General features: G+C 36.4%; 1 protein-coding gene across 1 annotated transcript; it reads right to left on the reverse strand.

Annotated features, from left to right (window-relative positions):
• Window positions 1-973: 973 nt before the first annotated feature.
• On the reverse strand, window positions 974-6,128 carry LOC137732416 (protein SMAX1-LIKE 4-like). Its single transcript, XM_068471725.1, has 3 exons — window positions 4,581-6,128; window positions 2,925-3,141; window positions 974-2,698 (listed from the first exon to the last, which is right to left on the reverse strand). Exons 1-3 carry the CDS (start codon window positions 5,906-5,908, stop codon window positions 1,085-1,087), a joined length of 3,159 nt encoding a protein of 1,052 aa, XP_068327826.1. The 5' UTR covers window positions 5,909-6,128; the 3' UTR covers window positions 974-1,084.
• Window positions 6,129-16,696: the final 10,568 nt, after the last annotated feature.

The raw sequence follows: 16,696 nt of genomic DNA on the forward strand, positions 1-16,696 counted from the left end.
GCCTGACAAAGAAACTTTTGCTCATCAAACTATGTTCGTTAGGAAAAGGGCTCTAGAAGAACCAAAATATTGATCAGTTTTGCCTGACAAACTGTTCTATTCCATCCAGGTAAAGTTACTTTGTCCGACGAAATATGGTTTGTCGAGCAAATAGTAATTTCTAGTAATCACTTTAGTTAGTCCGTAAATAAACAATTAAGATGGCGAAATAGATTGGTCAAGCTGAAAGGTGCAAATTCGGCAACAAAAAATAAAACTTTGTAAACTTGAACTCGGGTGGCCATGACCCGCTATTTCGAAGAGAACCACGATGTGCATGCTTTGCCATGACATTTGGGGTTTTTCAACGAACTTCTGTCATTCGCTGTGTTTGATTAGGATACCATGTTTAGGAGCTTTTTAACATTTTATTTTTTTTAGTCGTTTTTCTATTACGACCCCTAGAGCTTCTAGGGCCACACGCAATATAAATAGGATGCCTGGGTACTGGATTCTAGTTATTGTTCTTTGTTTAATTTCCTTTTCTTTGTCACACTGCGTCAATAAGCTCCTATATCACTCCGGCGTTTGGCTTTTCAAATTCCTCTTTGTTTTGAAAAACTTCTATCCTCTACCATTTTAAAACATATCAGGTCTCTAACTGTCGTCTGGAAAATCGGATCAACCAAACTAAGTTCTAGTTCTTGGCATATCAACCATGGTTAGTATTGGACGATCCGGTGGCGGTTTTGGTCAAGAAACCGATCAGACCAAACTGTTCCGAGGCCTACTTATATCTGATAAATCGTGGTACACAAATGTGGTCGAAAAGAATGTCTCCCTACTCCCTCACACAAGAAGCTATGTTTATGGATTGCTAGGGTTATGAACCTTGTGCCCTATAACTTGGGGGAAAAGAGAAGGAAGGGGGAGAACAAAATTAATTGGTTTGCAATTGAACATGGGAGGAAAAAGATAGAGAAAACAGTATTGATTGAAAAGTGAAGAAAAATAAAACACCATCCTATTTAGAAAATTAGCACTTGTTACAGAAGCAGACAATATTGGATGAGAGAGGCATATGTGGAAGAATATAACCTCTCACTCAATAAATATGGATTTTCATAGGAAGACAAGAACCCAAGAAACCCTCCAAAATGCCATCTTCTTTGTCACCCAAACAGAGCCTTACAAGTATACCCTCTTTCCCGCTAAGTTTGACCGCCCTCAAGCTTTTCTGAAAAATGTCTTTCAGCCATTTCTCAAACAAGCTATTGGGAAAATATCCAGACCCAATACAAACCCCCTCTAACACCCTCTTATCCACACTAAATCTAACCACATTTAGTTTCCCATATACCTCCCCAAAACACCCTTCAATCTTGGACAAGAAAAGCTCGGTTGCCTCTCGATCTCTAGCCGGGCTCCGATTGAAAACAATGACGTTCTCAATCGATTCCAGGAACCCATGTGGGGTTTCGAGATCGGTGTTGGTTTCGCGAGTTAAGTCACTTGAATTGGGGCTCAGCTCCCCTGCCTTGTCTTCGATTTCATCGTCCTCCCCGGCTTTGAGGTTGAGATCAAGGGTGTTGAAGCTTGATTGCCTTGAGAAGACCTCCTTGTTATTCACATTCTCAACAGCAACCACACTTGGATCTTCCTGCTCTCCACTTCTTGAACTCTTGGTCTTGATTTGTAGCTCCCACTCAGCCTTTCTCTTGTGATCGAAGTTAACTCCCCGAAAACTTGGACTAGCACTAGCTTTCTCATCAACCTTCAACGCCATTTGGATTATAGAATCCCGGTACTTGGCCTTCTCTTCGTCATATCTTGTTGAGTCACTCTTAGCCAAGATGAATATGGCTTGGCTTTGAATCCCTTCACTTCTACTAACTTCTCCAAATTTTCGGTTCTCGAAACCATCAGCTAAAAATTTCAAGAACTGGGTGTCAGCCAAATCAACATCTTCTACCAAGACAACAAGTTTCTCATTGGATTTCAAGGCTCTTGCTACAACTTCTACTCTCGGGTTCATCTCATTTTCATTTTTGTTGATGTCGATATGGAGGAGTGAATCAGCAGACCCAAGAACCAATTCAGCAATTGCATGTGCCAGCCTTCTTTTTCCAATCGAGTCATTCCCCTGAATCAGCAACCAAGTCTCCTGCCTGGCAGTTTTAGAGTTGAAAATCGCTTCTACAATTGAAGGAATGGATTCGGATTGCCAAGGAACATTCTCTTTCAGTAGCTTGCATATGTCAGCTCTTTGCATTGTTCTTTCGGTGCATTTTCTCTCCACCACTTTCTCCGAGCCCGAAAACACAGAGTTGCCAAGAGCAAGAGTGATCTTCAGTTCCTTGCCTTCAGTGTTTACCAGAGAATCCAGACTTGGTTCCGTCACTTGATTCTTTTGGACCCCATTGTCGAAGTTGAACTCAATCATGCACGATTGTTGTCTCCTGAATCGAGGCACAAGACTAGAGCCGTGAGCAAGCTCTGAAGCTGGATCGTGACCGAAGGAGATTGAATTCGGATCTGGAGAGAAGCCATTCTTGGTAGACCACCAAGGGTATGCTGAAGCATAAGAGCAGTTGTTTCCAATTACGCTTTGATTGTCGTACAAATTAGAAGAGCTCAAGTTGTTCTGAGCTGCATGTCTTCCTTGGTGCAGACTGCAGCATAAGCTGTTCCACTTTTTCCTCAATTGAGCTACTTCATCCTGAAAATTTTTAACTACATATTAGACTTAAATAAAAAGAAACACAGTAAATTAATTTCTCTTTTTTAATTACTACTAGCTCATGTGCCCAATCTCCCAAACTGCATCTTTGCTGACATTGTGTGATTAATTTGGGATAACGTTTGCAACGTAACTTATTCTCCTAAAATTGTGGTATTTAAGTCAAAAGTAAATTTGAAAAATGTGGAATTGGTTGGTACGGTACCTTTTGGCGGGGTTCGGTTCCATGTGGTTTCAGCCAGGCAGGCAATTTCTGCTCGTCAGATTTCAAGAGCTGAGATTCCTTTTCATAATTTGAAATGCATTCTTGACAGCAAGTGAGCTTGTTATTATTATGATATTGCTCCTTGCTATTGAATATTGGTTTTGTTTCCAGAAGTTCAGATGGTTTTTGAGAGATTATTAATCTTGAGTCTTGGACACTGTCAATCACACAAGCACATCGCATAATTGTTAATACTCACCTCATTTATCATGTTATTTAGTACTACGGTCTGGTAATATTTCTCTTTACTTATAAGGGATAGGTCTTAGGTTCGATTTTCGCCAGAGGCGAATTTAAACCACATTATTGCAAGATCATTGTGAGGTTTAACCCACTTCACCACCCTTTTAATGTAAATAATATCGTTTGCTATAAAAAAAAACCTAGTTTATCATATACAATATTTTCATTTTGTCAAAATATCATACTATTTGAATAATTAAAATGAGGCAAATATATGTAAATATACAGACCCTTTATGTAAATGGATTCTCATTTTTTTTTTTTTAAATGTGGATTAGGTGGGGAGCTCACTCCACATCGAACTTCAACGATCTGAATCATCTATTTTATAAGTCTCGATTCATAGATCATTCTTGCAAAAATTCAATTCAATCCGAAACTATTTGCCTATTTAATTATCAAGATAAAATTTCATTGTTTCTTATATAACAAAGTATTCGTTAATTTATTTGAACCCAATTAGATGTCTTAAACATTTTTTATTTGGCTAATATTTTGCAAGGACGATCTATGAGTTGCAACTTGAAAAATAGACTATTCGGATCGTTAAAGTTCAATATAGTGTGAACCCCACAATTAATCCCCCTTTTTTTGTAAAAAAATGGGGATCACTTCCTTAAAGTAAGGCAAATATTTGAATAATTAAAATGAGGCAAATATACAGATTGCTTAAGCAGAGGGATCCCCTTTTTTTCAAAAAAATGGGGACACGCTCCCCACCGTTAGATTGGTTTTAATGAAATTGTATGGTTGAGAGTAAAACACAGGCCACACAATCTCAATCACACAATTTCATTAAAGTTAAATCTAACGGTGGGGAGTGTGTCCATCCCTCCCCTTAAGCAATCTGTGTAAATATATACATATATATTAGCTTAATCTTATTATGATCATCTATAAACTAACTTAACAGGCCTAATTTTCATTTCTAGCCCCAAATTAATGAGGGCTCTCGAAAATAATTTATAATTATTATGTGGACGGCCAAAATAAACAAAATGATTTACTTATGCTTATTCTTTTGTAATATGGAATGTATTTACTGAAAAAAAAAAAAAGAAAATTTGGGTGTATATATGTGAACAAGGAAGAAAAAAATGCCTCGTGAACTTTTTTTACTTTTTATCTTAAGAGCAGCGAAACCTGTAACTCAAAACAAAGAGCAAAGAAAAGGACAGGGTTTCTTGTTTCATGCAGACCTTGTAATGTATACATTTAAGCAAAACTATAGTTCAAGGATTCACCATCCATGGAGGATTGTATATAGATGTATATATACACATTTAAAATAACAGTGAACATGAATAATAATAATAAAAATAAAGTTAAAAGAGAGAGAAATGAAAAACTAACCTGCAAGCATGAAGGGAGAGACCAAGACCACCAGAAGGAACAGAAACAGCTTGAAGACACCATTGACTCTCAAGAGGTGGCTGCCTAATTTGGCACCTCATGTGTGTCTGGTAACTTGCAGTTCCCATCACCCACACCTTCCCCTTTGAGCTAGTGATTGAATTATCTGAAGAGACCAACCTTGCAATCTGTGAAACCAAATGCTCAACTGGGCTATAATACCCACCAGTGTTTTGATTTTGATCTCTGTCCTCATCACTAACAACCCACTTCAGATCTCCGGTGTAAATTATAGCACCTCTTTCTCCGAGAAATGATGAGTCCACTTTTCTTTTGAGCTCCGAGAGATTTGCTTCCACATCTTCTCTTTTCATGAACCTCACGGAAACAGGTGAGAATTGGAACTTGATGAACTGGGTTGATTTCAGCTCCTCAGGAACTCCCACTCCTCTCTCTATCCTCCCCATAACTTCAGAGACAAGCCCTTCAGTCATGGAAGCTGAATCACCAACAATCACAGTGTTCCTCCTCTTCTTCCTCACCAGCACCTCCAACACCAACTTAACATCTTCTTCCTTTGAAGAACTACCAGAGTAGTCATTGGCAGCGGCGGCGGTGGGGTTACTGATTATCAATGGAGGTTTTGCCTTTTGAGGGGAAAAAAGAAGTGGATTTTGCTCACCAGTGTAAGCCAGGAAGTGGGGTTGCCAGAAACTCACAGGAACTATTTTGTTTTGGTGGTGATGGTCTGAGGGAGGAGAAGGAGAGCAAGGGGAAGAGAAAACGCCGCCGGAGCTGCTGTAACACTGGAAAACGGAGGAAGTGGAGGAGTCCTCCAGGTTGTTCTTGACGTTACTGCTGGAGAAACCAGCCTCTCTCATGACCCTGCTGACACTCGGGTCGTCGAGGATGGAGATGATGAGCTGCTCGAGCTCCACTTTGACGGTTAAGAGCGGCTGCTGCTGCTGCTGCTCGATGCAGCCTCTTCTCTGGTGGGCTTGCGCTCTCTTGAGGGCGGCGATGAGGGCGTTGGAGAGAGAGGGCTGGCCGTGGAGGAGAGGGCCAGGAGTTGTTGGGAGACGGTTGAGAGCCACATTGAAGCAGAGCTCGAGGGCTCGGCATTGGAGAGGATGAGAGGTTTGGTGCGGCTGAGATTTGAGACAGGCCCGCCGCAAGAGGCTAGTTCTTGAGCTGAGCAGAGTGGCGGCCACGTGGAGAGGAGTGACCTGAGCATGGCCTCTCCGCCTTGCGAGGCTGAGAGAGTGCTTCAACACCGAAGCAGCCTCCGCTGTGAGGGTCTGCTGAACCGCACTACCTCCTGAGCGCATCACTTGGTCAAAACCCACCCCCCACACCCACCCTTTGATTTTTCACTAGCGCTTTCTTCACAATCACAAATAATTACTTCTTTTTCTCTTACACTTCTTATCCTCCTCTAACCCCCAACCCAAATATTAACCTGAGGAGAAAGAAAAAAAAGCTTGGAACTTTAGAAAGCTTGAAACACCACCACCGCAAGTGGAAGTAGAGAGAGAGAGAGAGAGAGAGAGAGAGTATGAAAGAGTAGCTATGATCAACTGAGCAAGAGGGGAGTTTTGAGTTGAGCTTTAGTTAGGGAAAACCAAGCTAGGCTAGGCCACCTTCTTTATACTTCCTATATTGAGTTTTTAATTATTTATTCATTACTATTTTTTCTTTTACTTTTTCTGTGATTACTCAGCTTTTATTAGCCTTTTATTTGCACTCCTTAGAAGAGATTTTTTCAGTAAGACATATATATATAAAGTGGTACATTACATGTCATTATATAAATGGTAAGATATGTGTGTTAAAAATTTAATAACTTAAAAAATAAAATTTTCTACTACTTACATAAAAATAAGTGGTGTACCACTCGTTTTCCCGTCACAATAAAAAAATTCTCCATTATTAGCTTTCTTGTCATTAATCAAGAATTTTGTTTTGGGACAAAATTGGTATAAAGGTAAACTTTTATAATCATTTTGAAACCGTTGGGAACTTCAAATATCAACGCAGAGGGTAAGTTTTAATGAGAATATTTTTACTTTATCACCTTCAAGTGATGGTAATGCTCACTATTTTATTTGTGTAGTGAATATATCGGTCGTATAACACATCGGATGCATTCTTCCATTTCATCTAATACAATATTTTATACAAATCTTAAAATTTAAACTCATACAAATCTTCCATTTCACCTTAGCATTATTGCTACTTGAGAATGGTGAGAAAAATGCACCCAAGTTTTAATGGCATGATTCACCAAGCAGGAGGAGGGGATTGCTGAACTAGTCTGACTCCCTTATTTTCCGTATTTCTGTTCTTTTGTTTCATTTATTTTATTTTATTTTTTATTTTTTATTTTTACTTCAATGATAATTAAAAATTGTTATGAGTGTGATTTATATATGAGTAATGTTAGATAGACTAAAACTTTTGAATCAAATTTGTAAATCAAATAATGTGGTGATTGATGATTAGATTATTAATTAAGAATTGATTAACGTGCTTATTTCATTAGTGACCCATCGTTTCATTTGTAAATTTAATTTAAAATTGTAGTTTCTCTAACGTTATTCTTTATTTCTATAATTCCCATAAAAAATCTTAGGATGTTATAAAAAGGTCAAAGTTAGAGGAATAACCTTTTTAATGGTAGGTGCAAGGTAGATGTAAAATGCCATACTAAAACTATAGCACAAGAGAATAACAAATAAAAGGCAGAGAAATAGATGATGTTACTGATATTTTTCTCTCGTTCTCTTCTTCTTATATTTTCTGTATATGTTTTGAATGCAGTCGAGTGCTCTATTTATAGAGCAACTCGTATTACTGCATTTGAAATTTACAACATACTTTTTGACAAAAGACATCCTGAATTCTCATAGTCAGTTTTCAAACTGTCATGGGAATTGACAATGTATATATTTATTCATAAACAATGCAAATGTTAAAAGCCAATTTATGAGGGCATTGGAAAACTCCACCAAAACACTGTGGGCATTCACTACCCATCATCATTTTCAACATAGGACTTATGCTCTATAATAATAGTATGAATCCCTTTCTGCTGTATGAGGCTGGTTTCGTTTCTATGCAAATGGGATTTCATGAAAAGGATCCACTGCAATGGGACCCATAATTTCGAAATTTTTATCATGGAGAGGGAGCTTCCCTCCTTTTTACACATCAGCCTTTAAATGGACGGACAAAGCCAGCAGAAATTCATAAACAGTAGTAAAGAGGAAGGAGTAGTATTTTCTCTCCTCTTATTCTCATTCTCTTTTCTCCTCTCCTTTTATACATTATTTTTTATCTTATTATTTCTATATAAAAATGAATATAAGATATTGACATGCTTTAATCGTGACCGTTCAAATAGGAGGAGAGAAAAGAAAAGAGAGATTAAGAAGAAAGAAAATCCTTATCCGATGAGGAAAGATGGTAAGAAGCCAGCATAGAGAGGGTGTGTGTACAGTGTTTGTGATGAAAGATAAAAAAGACCAACATTTCAACACTTTACATGACAAGTGTACACTGATTATGTAAAAATTTGTACTAATAATATAATTAAAAATACATGAACAAATATTTACACATCTATATATTTTATGAAGTTTTGACGAAAACTCGCGGTATTATTCATTTTAACGAAAAATCATATTGTTATACTAAAAACTCAAATTTGGTACTATTTACTTTACTCTTTATTTTATTTTTATCATTAAAACTCAAAGTTTTCAAGTTCTTTTCATTAGTTTTCTTATATTTTATCGATACAAAATTTTATTGTGGTGTTGTATCCTTATCTATCGTATAAGGCCTTCACCACTCCATGCAGACACAAATTCCTACTTTTTTCATTTATTTTTCCAAATTTTCCTCACTTATGTTTACCATTTGTTCTTTACATGCACGACAGGTGTACAAATATTGGGCTCTTCTTCGAAGAGAGAGAGAGAGAGAGAGAGTCTGCACGCCAATCCTCGTAAAGAGACAACATTTTATTCCCCAAGTACCCAAAAAGCAACCCTTCTGTCTCCCATCCTACATTGCATTGTTGCTTCTCTCCCTCTCTCTCTCTCCCTCTCTCTCTCACCCTGCAACTGCAAACTGCGATATTACCTTTTGCTTAATCTCATCCGGTCATTTCCAACCACCCACATATCAGCTTCCAAATTTACCAAATAAGGCAACTTAATCAGGTCCTGCAGTTTTAATAAAACCAGAAACGTGTTCACAACTCCAAACCCTAGTTATTTTGTAGATCAAAACACATGTCCTGAACTGCATGCAAACAATTTACTTACCGGATAATACTTTTACGTACTAGTGACTTTTTTTACTGGTTTCGGTATCATCTTTTTACCACTCTTTACTTTTAAAATCTTCTGCTTTTTCTTGTTCTACAGGGATTTGCTTTCTTTATTTTTCATAATTAAATGACTCAAGGTTGAAAGCAATTGAACTGCATGTCGGCAACTTTTTTCCTGCCTTTCTTTTGTACCTTATTTGATGATAAACACTTCATTTAATTACTAGCAGACAAAATTAATCTGATGGTAACCATGAAAATTTTACAGGCCAGTGCATGCCAAAAGATAATGTAAATCACGACAGGAGGAGCCTGATATCACATCAGAAAATGAAAATATGAAAGAGTAGAAGTAGTTCTTGAGTATTTACCAAAAAGCAGTATATGGTCGATCGATTTGGGCATTAGGCGTGCATTTCAAGAGTAGCATCTAAATAGATGATAAAAGGAAGATTGAAGGGTGACTTCCCAGTTACTATTGCATTAAAAGGAGCCAATGGAGTCTTGCTCAAGAGAGTTAGCTACCTTCATTTTAAAGTACGTATTCAAAAAGCATATTCAACTAATGTTTTCCTTTTTTGGGTAAATACATATTCAACTAATATTACAAGATTAAAATTTGTTACCAATTAATTGTCTGCCTTAAAGCATTTCATAGTTATTTTTTAGTTACAAGCAAAATAAGTGATATGAATTACTATTGGTGTGTACCATGTAATATTACTGTGTATATGAAGAGCTTGATTATATCAAAAATCACGTTTTGGGACGTCAAAAAGTAAGTAGATATGGATCGAATAAGATTTATCGTATCGAACTTGAACTTTTGAGCTTAATTAGTTTAACACTGAGCATCACTTTGCAGTCAAAGTCATAGATATGGTCTAGGTTAAGAGTTCATGCAAAATGAATGATGCCATTTATTAATCATTACCAACTATCTGATTAATTAATTAAAACATTTTAATTAATGTTAATTATTACTCTTGTCATCTCATGATTGAAAACCTCATGTGAGATTTTCATACTATGATGATAAAGATAGAAAGTTTTAGATAATAAGTAATGAATGCCATAACATATGATAGGGTTAAGCATTTCTGCAAATTCAATATTTTTTTAGCAGCTTTATGCAATTATATATATATGCTTTGGATATAATTATAGGCTCATTGGTTGTGGTTGTGGGGTTATCATTTATTTATCAATGCCAATTAGTTTTGAGTAAAAGGGGAGTGCCCAAATCATTGGGACATTATTTTTCAAAGTTGTGAGAATTGGGTTTACTCTAGTGTGAAGAAAAGTATCCTTTACGAATATAATTGGGATTCGGATGATTCATATGTTAAAAATGAATGCATCATCTTATGATTTGGTTTACATTTTCCCGAACACATTTTCAACAAAGCATAAAAGTATAAATTACAAGTTACACTAAGCGAAACATTTTGGCCCACATACCAAAAGCTATCGTATATTACCCGGTAAACCATTTATCACCAAGTAAAATGTTTCCAAAAACCCTATTTCACCTGGTAAACCTTTGTTTGTTGATGTGAACGTCATCATTTGTACTTAGTAGCGTTAATATTGTTTGACAACAAATAAAAAGGGCCTTGTGGATGTCTGAGTGTGTTTAGTAAAAGTGCTGTGTATTAATTTAATTAGGCTTTAAAGCTCATCCTGATATCATATGTTGTGACACGTCACCTCTGTTATACTCTGAAATGAAACTCAACACGCCAACGCAACTCTGAGGATTACTTTAATAGAATTATCACAACACAGCTCTAGTATTACACCAATAGGATTATCCTGAATTTTTTTTTTCACAGTTATCAAAAAATTGTCAACATATGTATAATTTATACTTTGATGATGTCGATCCACGATTATATGTTTGAACATATGAATCAAACTTAAATAGGGTTACATACAAAATATTTCATGAAGATATATGCAATTTGAATGTTAGCATAAACCTAGTTCACAGGAAAAGTAATAAAAAAACTATGCTAGCATGAATTCAATAATTGTCTCATCTTTGATATTTGAAACAACTGGACCAACTGACATAGTGTTGCTGTTTAGCGATAGCAATAGTTCCAACCTAACACCTAAGTCGATAGTAGCCATAGAAAAGAAAACATGATGCAATTGCAAGAAAATTTCTTAACAGTAGCAAACAGAGTGACAGAAACTAGAAATGTTGAACAACAAGAATGAATATAGAGAGATTTGAGAGAGAAATGTGAAATGCTTTTGTATTGATCAATGGAAACTTAGTACAAAATGAGCTGTATTCAGCCTTTTATACAAGTCTCTTAGCCTAACTGCATTTCTTTCAATGTAAGCCACATATAACCACTCTAACTAATTCTTAACTGCATTACTGATGATGTGGAACTTCTTTAGTCAATATAAGCCAACATCCCCCCTCAATCTCAACTAAGGTAACCTAGCTTGAGATTGAACCACTGGCAAGTGAATGTTAGACTATGCAACCCTTTAGTAAGAACATCAACTATATGTTCATCAGTTGGTAGATACTCAACCATCAGGTCACCTTTCTGTACCCTTTCCTTAACAAAATGATAGTCAGTATCAAGGTGTTTTATCCTTGAATGATATACAGGTGATGTGATCTAAAGTAGCACTCAAATTAAACCCTCTTATTGACAATTGTAGTAAAGATGTAAGTAGGGATCGTTCTAGGCTGGGGATTAGGAGGGATTGCTAATCTACTTTAAACTGACTCAAAAACACAAAACTAGGCTTGAAAACACTTAACTAGACTCAAAGAACTCAAAACAAACTAAAAATACTCAAAACAACACAAAATAATCAATTAGACTCAAACTAGACACTAAAGGGTGATTTGGATGAAAATTGATTTTAACATAACTCAAAACACTTAAAAACACAAGTTTGGACATATTCTAACTATTTTGACACAACAAAGAAAAAGGGATTGGGGTTTTTGACGAATTTAAAGTAAAGACAAGTAGATTGAAGACTTAAACAAGTTTGGCATGAAATTGGGGGAAATTATGGGTGATTGGCTAGCTAGAGGGTCTTTCTCCACACATGACATATATGCACATAAATTGATTTACAGTTACTCTTTCATTGAACCATGTATGACAATGCCCCAGATTAACCGTGTCATCACTAATTAACCCTCAGATTTTCCTTAAGTTATTGAATTGGACGGACAACGCATCGGCAATCAAATTATTCTTCCCAAGTTCCCTACATGAACTGCATAATAGAGACACAAACAAAGATCATTAAGCTCTGTAAAAATCATAAACATTGACAAGACATTCATAACTATGACATCATGATACTCATGCCAGGAACTTAACTTAACACGATTGTGACCAGCGATCTTCACTACTTGTGAATATAAGTTCGTAACAATTATGTGAAACTCCCTTATATTCTAGCATCAAATTCATGCATGCAAACTAAGTAGGCCTCCTTAATCAACATACAAGAATAAGTTCTTAATCCAACAGTTAAGTAAATTGCATTCACCATTTGTGAAATCACAACTGGAAGTAATCAATTCATATTGCAAATATAATCATGGTTTCAAAATCTCCTCTAGCCAAAACAAGTTTAGCCTCTCATGTTCACAGCAAAACAAAGAGAATATAAATTAAACATTGAAAACTAAGATAGATTACACCTAAGAACGTCTAGCAATCCAAGTTGAATGGCAAATACGTCCAAGGCTGCTTCTCCTTTCTTTCTTCCTTGCTAGGCTGCGACATAAGGGTGGTTGTGGCTGAAACTGGGTTGTGGTGTATTATGATGAAGGATTGATGAATGGTAGGGAAGCATGATGAATGAAAGGATGCGGAATTGTGTTATGGCGATGGCTGAATGAATGGTTGATTGGGGAATGGTTGTATGAATCAATGAGTGAATAGTTTATGTGCGGCAGAATGTATAAATTATAGGGAAAGGGACATGGCTTTAATTAATTGTTTTTGGGAAAGATTTGGACTCCAAATCCTCCAGGAAAAAGGGCAATTAAATCAGAATCCAGGAGGAAAAAGGGAAACAAGGCTGCGGCAAGGCAAAGAAAGGAGAATGCGGTGCCTTGCACAGCAAGGGAAAGGGAAAGGGAAAGGTGGTGCGGCATCCCTTAGTAATAGGTTTAGGCATTCTAGAATCATTTATTTAGGTGTCCTAAATTAATTAAGGACCCTCTTTGGCAGCTGGAACTTAGGTAGGAAAAGATTAGGAAAGCTAAGTCAAAATAAGGAAGTTTGACTCATGTTTCCTTCTTTGTAGCTGATTCCTTGATTTCTTTTGTATTGAATTTATTTCCTTCATTTCTTTGCTCATTCCTAGCCCTTCTTAAACTTCAATTTCGTCCATCCACCTTGCTCCATGCATGTGCTATTCATTCTAAGCCCAAAATTGCTCCAAAATGCAATTTCTTGCCTTTTTAGCCCATTGGTCCTACAAACACACGAAAATAACTTAAATCACTATAATAAATAGAAACTAGCAACATAAATGCAAGAAAACAAGCTAACTAAGTCGCATAAATATGCTTCTATCAATAGGATTAGCACTGAGTGCTATAGCTGACATATTATTACAATAGATGGTTGGTGGAACATGTAGTGTTACTCCCAGAGCTTACAAAATTAGCCTAATCCATGCCACATCTGCTGCAGTATATGTTAGTGCTTTATATTTTGCTTCTATTGAGCCTCTTGAGACTGAAGTTTGCTTCTTGGAATGTCATGAAATGGGATTAGTTTCAAGATATACTACATAACAAGTCACTAACCTTCTTGTATTTAAGTCGATAGCCCAGTCAACATCAGAAAATGTTGTTAAATGAATGTCAGTATCAGAAGAGTATTCCACTTTACAGTTCCTTAAGGTACCGTTTAGTACGTGGGACGGGACGGAACAGAGTGGGACAAGGCGTTTCGTCCCATGTTTGGTGCGCCTAAAACGGATGGAACGAACTGTTCCACGGGACGAGTTTTGGGTGAATTTTTGTTCCACCTCACCTCCCTGGAATGACTCGTTCCATATCCGTGGAACACAAAATTATAACCTTTCCGTCTCCTTCTTCTTCCTCCTTGTTTCCATCCAAGGGCATCTTTGCTCCCGCTCCATTCTGTTCCGTCCTGTCCCGTCCCGTCCCGTCCCGTCCCGTCTGCATACCAAACGATACCTAAAGATACCTAATAATTCTCTTTATAGAACCAAGATGAACATCTGTCAGAGCTTTCATGAAATGGCATAATAATTAACAGCAAAAGCTATATTTGACTGTGTAAAAGTGAGGTACTGCAGTGAACCAACCAAACTCCTGTACAATGTAGAATCCTGCAATGGTTTTCCCTCATGAATCATCATCTGATTGTGTGGTTTACATGAAGTACTTGCATGCTTGCACGACTCTATTCTAACTTTGTGAATAAGATCCTTAATGTACTTGGATTGATTAACAAATATGTCTCCATTTTCTCTATAATGAATCTGTAACCCAAAAAATATGTGAGTTTACCTATATCTTTCAGGTCAAATACACTAGCAAAATCTTGGACAACTTTTTGAACTTTAGCAGCATTAAAACCTATAAGGATGATGTCATCCACATACAGTAATAAGATAACTACATCCTGATCATCAGCTTTCACAAATAAGTTGTTATCAAGTGAAGATGCAAAAGCTGGTAAATATCTTGTGAGCTTTGAATTCCATGCCCTTGGTGCCTATTTTAAGTTGTTTAGAGATTTCACCAACTTACAGACATAACTGGGATAAGATAGGTCAACAAACCGTTGAGGTTGTTTCATGTAAACCTCTTCCTATAATTCACCATGTAGGAATGCATTTTTAATGTCTAACTGTATTCCTATTTGTGTGTAGCTGTTAAGGACAGGATTAAACTTACAATAGTATGTCTTACCAATGGACTAAAGGTTTTTGGGTAGTCTAGACCTTGTTCTTATGTGAAACCTTGAGCCACAAGTCTGGCTTTATACCTGGAAACACTTCCATCAAGATTTTTCTTAATTTTGTACACCTACTTACTCCCAATGATTGATTTGTCAAGTGGAGGAGATACCAAATGCCATGTTCCTTAAGCTTTGAGTGCATTATAGTTTGCCACTGAGGAATTGTTGAAGCTTTTCTGAATGTTGAAGGTTTTTCCGAATCTTTAATTGCAGCAAGGAATAAGAACCCACCAGAAAATTCATGTTCATCATCCAACAGTGATGTTTGTAATTCTAGGAATGAAGCAATGAAACATGTGTATGACCTCTTTGTAATTGCACCTGACTTCAATCTTGTAACCATAGAATGAACTGATTTTTCATGAATTATAGATGAAAGAGAATACATTGGAAGCATTACCTCCAACTATGAAGGATTATAGATAGACAATAGTGATATTGTACCTTGAGTTGATATTGAATGAGTAGAAGAGGAAGAGTTACTGTGTGCAGTATTGAGATCCTATGAGTCTTGAACAGATGAGTTGCGATGCTGTGAAATATTCCTTAAACCTTCTTCCATAATTTTTGGACATGCATATTGTTCCCTATAAGAACTAGAAGATTTTGTATGTGTATTTGCACCAGAAGTAGACAATTAAACCATAACTGAAGGCATTCTTGTATTCTGTAACCCACTTGTATTCCTAGATAATGGTCTCACTTGTATCTTATAAGGAAATATATTTTCACCGTGAATCACATGACTTGACAATACTAACTTCTTACTGCATATGTCATAACACAACACCCTTATATCTAGCAGCAAAACCTAGGAAAACACATTGTTTAGACCTATGTTGTATTTTGGTTTGGTTATATGGCCTTAGGAATGGATATATTGCAGATCCAAAAATCTTCAAAGTATGTATAACTAGATCCTGATGAAACAACAACTCATAAGAAGACTTTATTCTTAAGTTTTTAGATGGCATTCTGTTGATCAGAAATGTAGCATGATTGCAAGCCTAATTCCAAAAATGTATTGGGATACTAGCTTCAGTCAGTAATGTGATTCATGTTTCTACTAAGTGTCTATGTTTCCTCTTAGTAAGTCTATTTTGCTGAAGGGTATACTGACATGATACAAAGTGTACAATGTCTTTGGATGCTAGGAAAGCCTTAAACCTATTACTCATGTACTCAGGACCACCATCTGTCTGTAAACACTTAATTGTAAAATTAAATTGAGTTGCAACAAATGAGTGAAAGTTGATAAACACTTGAAAAATATGTGATTTATTGATAACAAGGAAGATCCACAAAAATCTTGAAAACTCATCAATGAAACTCACATAGTACCTAAAACCTTCTAAAGACTTATTTGGAGCAGGCCCCATATATCAGAATGTATTTTTTCAAATGGAAAGTTAGCTTTAGTATCTTTTACAGGGAATGGTTGTCTAAACATTTTTCCAGACAAACATAAATAACAAACTGAAGGTGAAGAGTCCTCACTAACATAATGTATAAAATTTCTGAGTATAGCAAAGAGTACTTCTTCAGATGGGTGCCCCAGTCTCCTATGCCAAATTGAAACGTTCACAGCTTTCTCAAGTAGTGCAACTGCTTTATTTGAACCAGTAACAAATCTTCTTGAAAACACATTCATAGGTATCTCTTATAGCTTTCCTCTACTTCTGTCTTGATACAATATCATTCATGTTACCTTGTCCTGTATGAAAAATACAATCTCATCACAAATGAACCAACAACTATTATCTTTACAAAGTTTCCTAACA

This window comes from Pyrus communis, chromosome 4 (genome assembly GCF_963583255.1).
Source record: "Pyrus communis chromosome 4, drPyrComm1.1, whole genome shotgun sequence".
In the NCBI taxonomy this organism is placed as follows: Eukaryota; Viridiplantae; Streptophyta; class Magnoliopsida; order Rosales; family Rosaceae; genus Pyrus; species Pyrus communis.

Bases quoted from the DNA above. Each gene is read 5' to 3' on its own strand.
- LOC137732416 (XM_068471725.1), bottom strand. From the start codon at position 5,908: ATGCGCTCAGGAGGTAGTGCGGTTCAGCAGACCCTCACAGCGGAGGCT. The intron at 3,142-4,580 runs GTTAGTTTTTCA...TGTGATTGACAG, and splicing joins CTCTCCCTTCATGCTTGCAG to TGTCCAAGACTCAAGATTAA. The intron at 2,699-2,924 runs GTACCGTACCAA...AAAAATTTTCAG, and splicing joins GAACCGAACCCCGCCAAAAG to GATGAAGTAGCTCAATTGAG.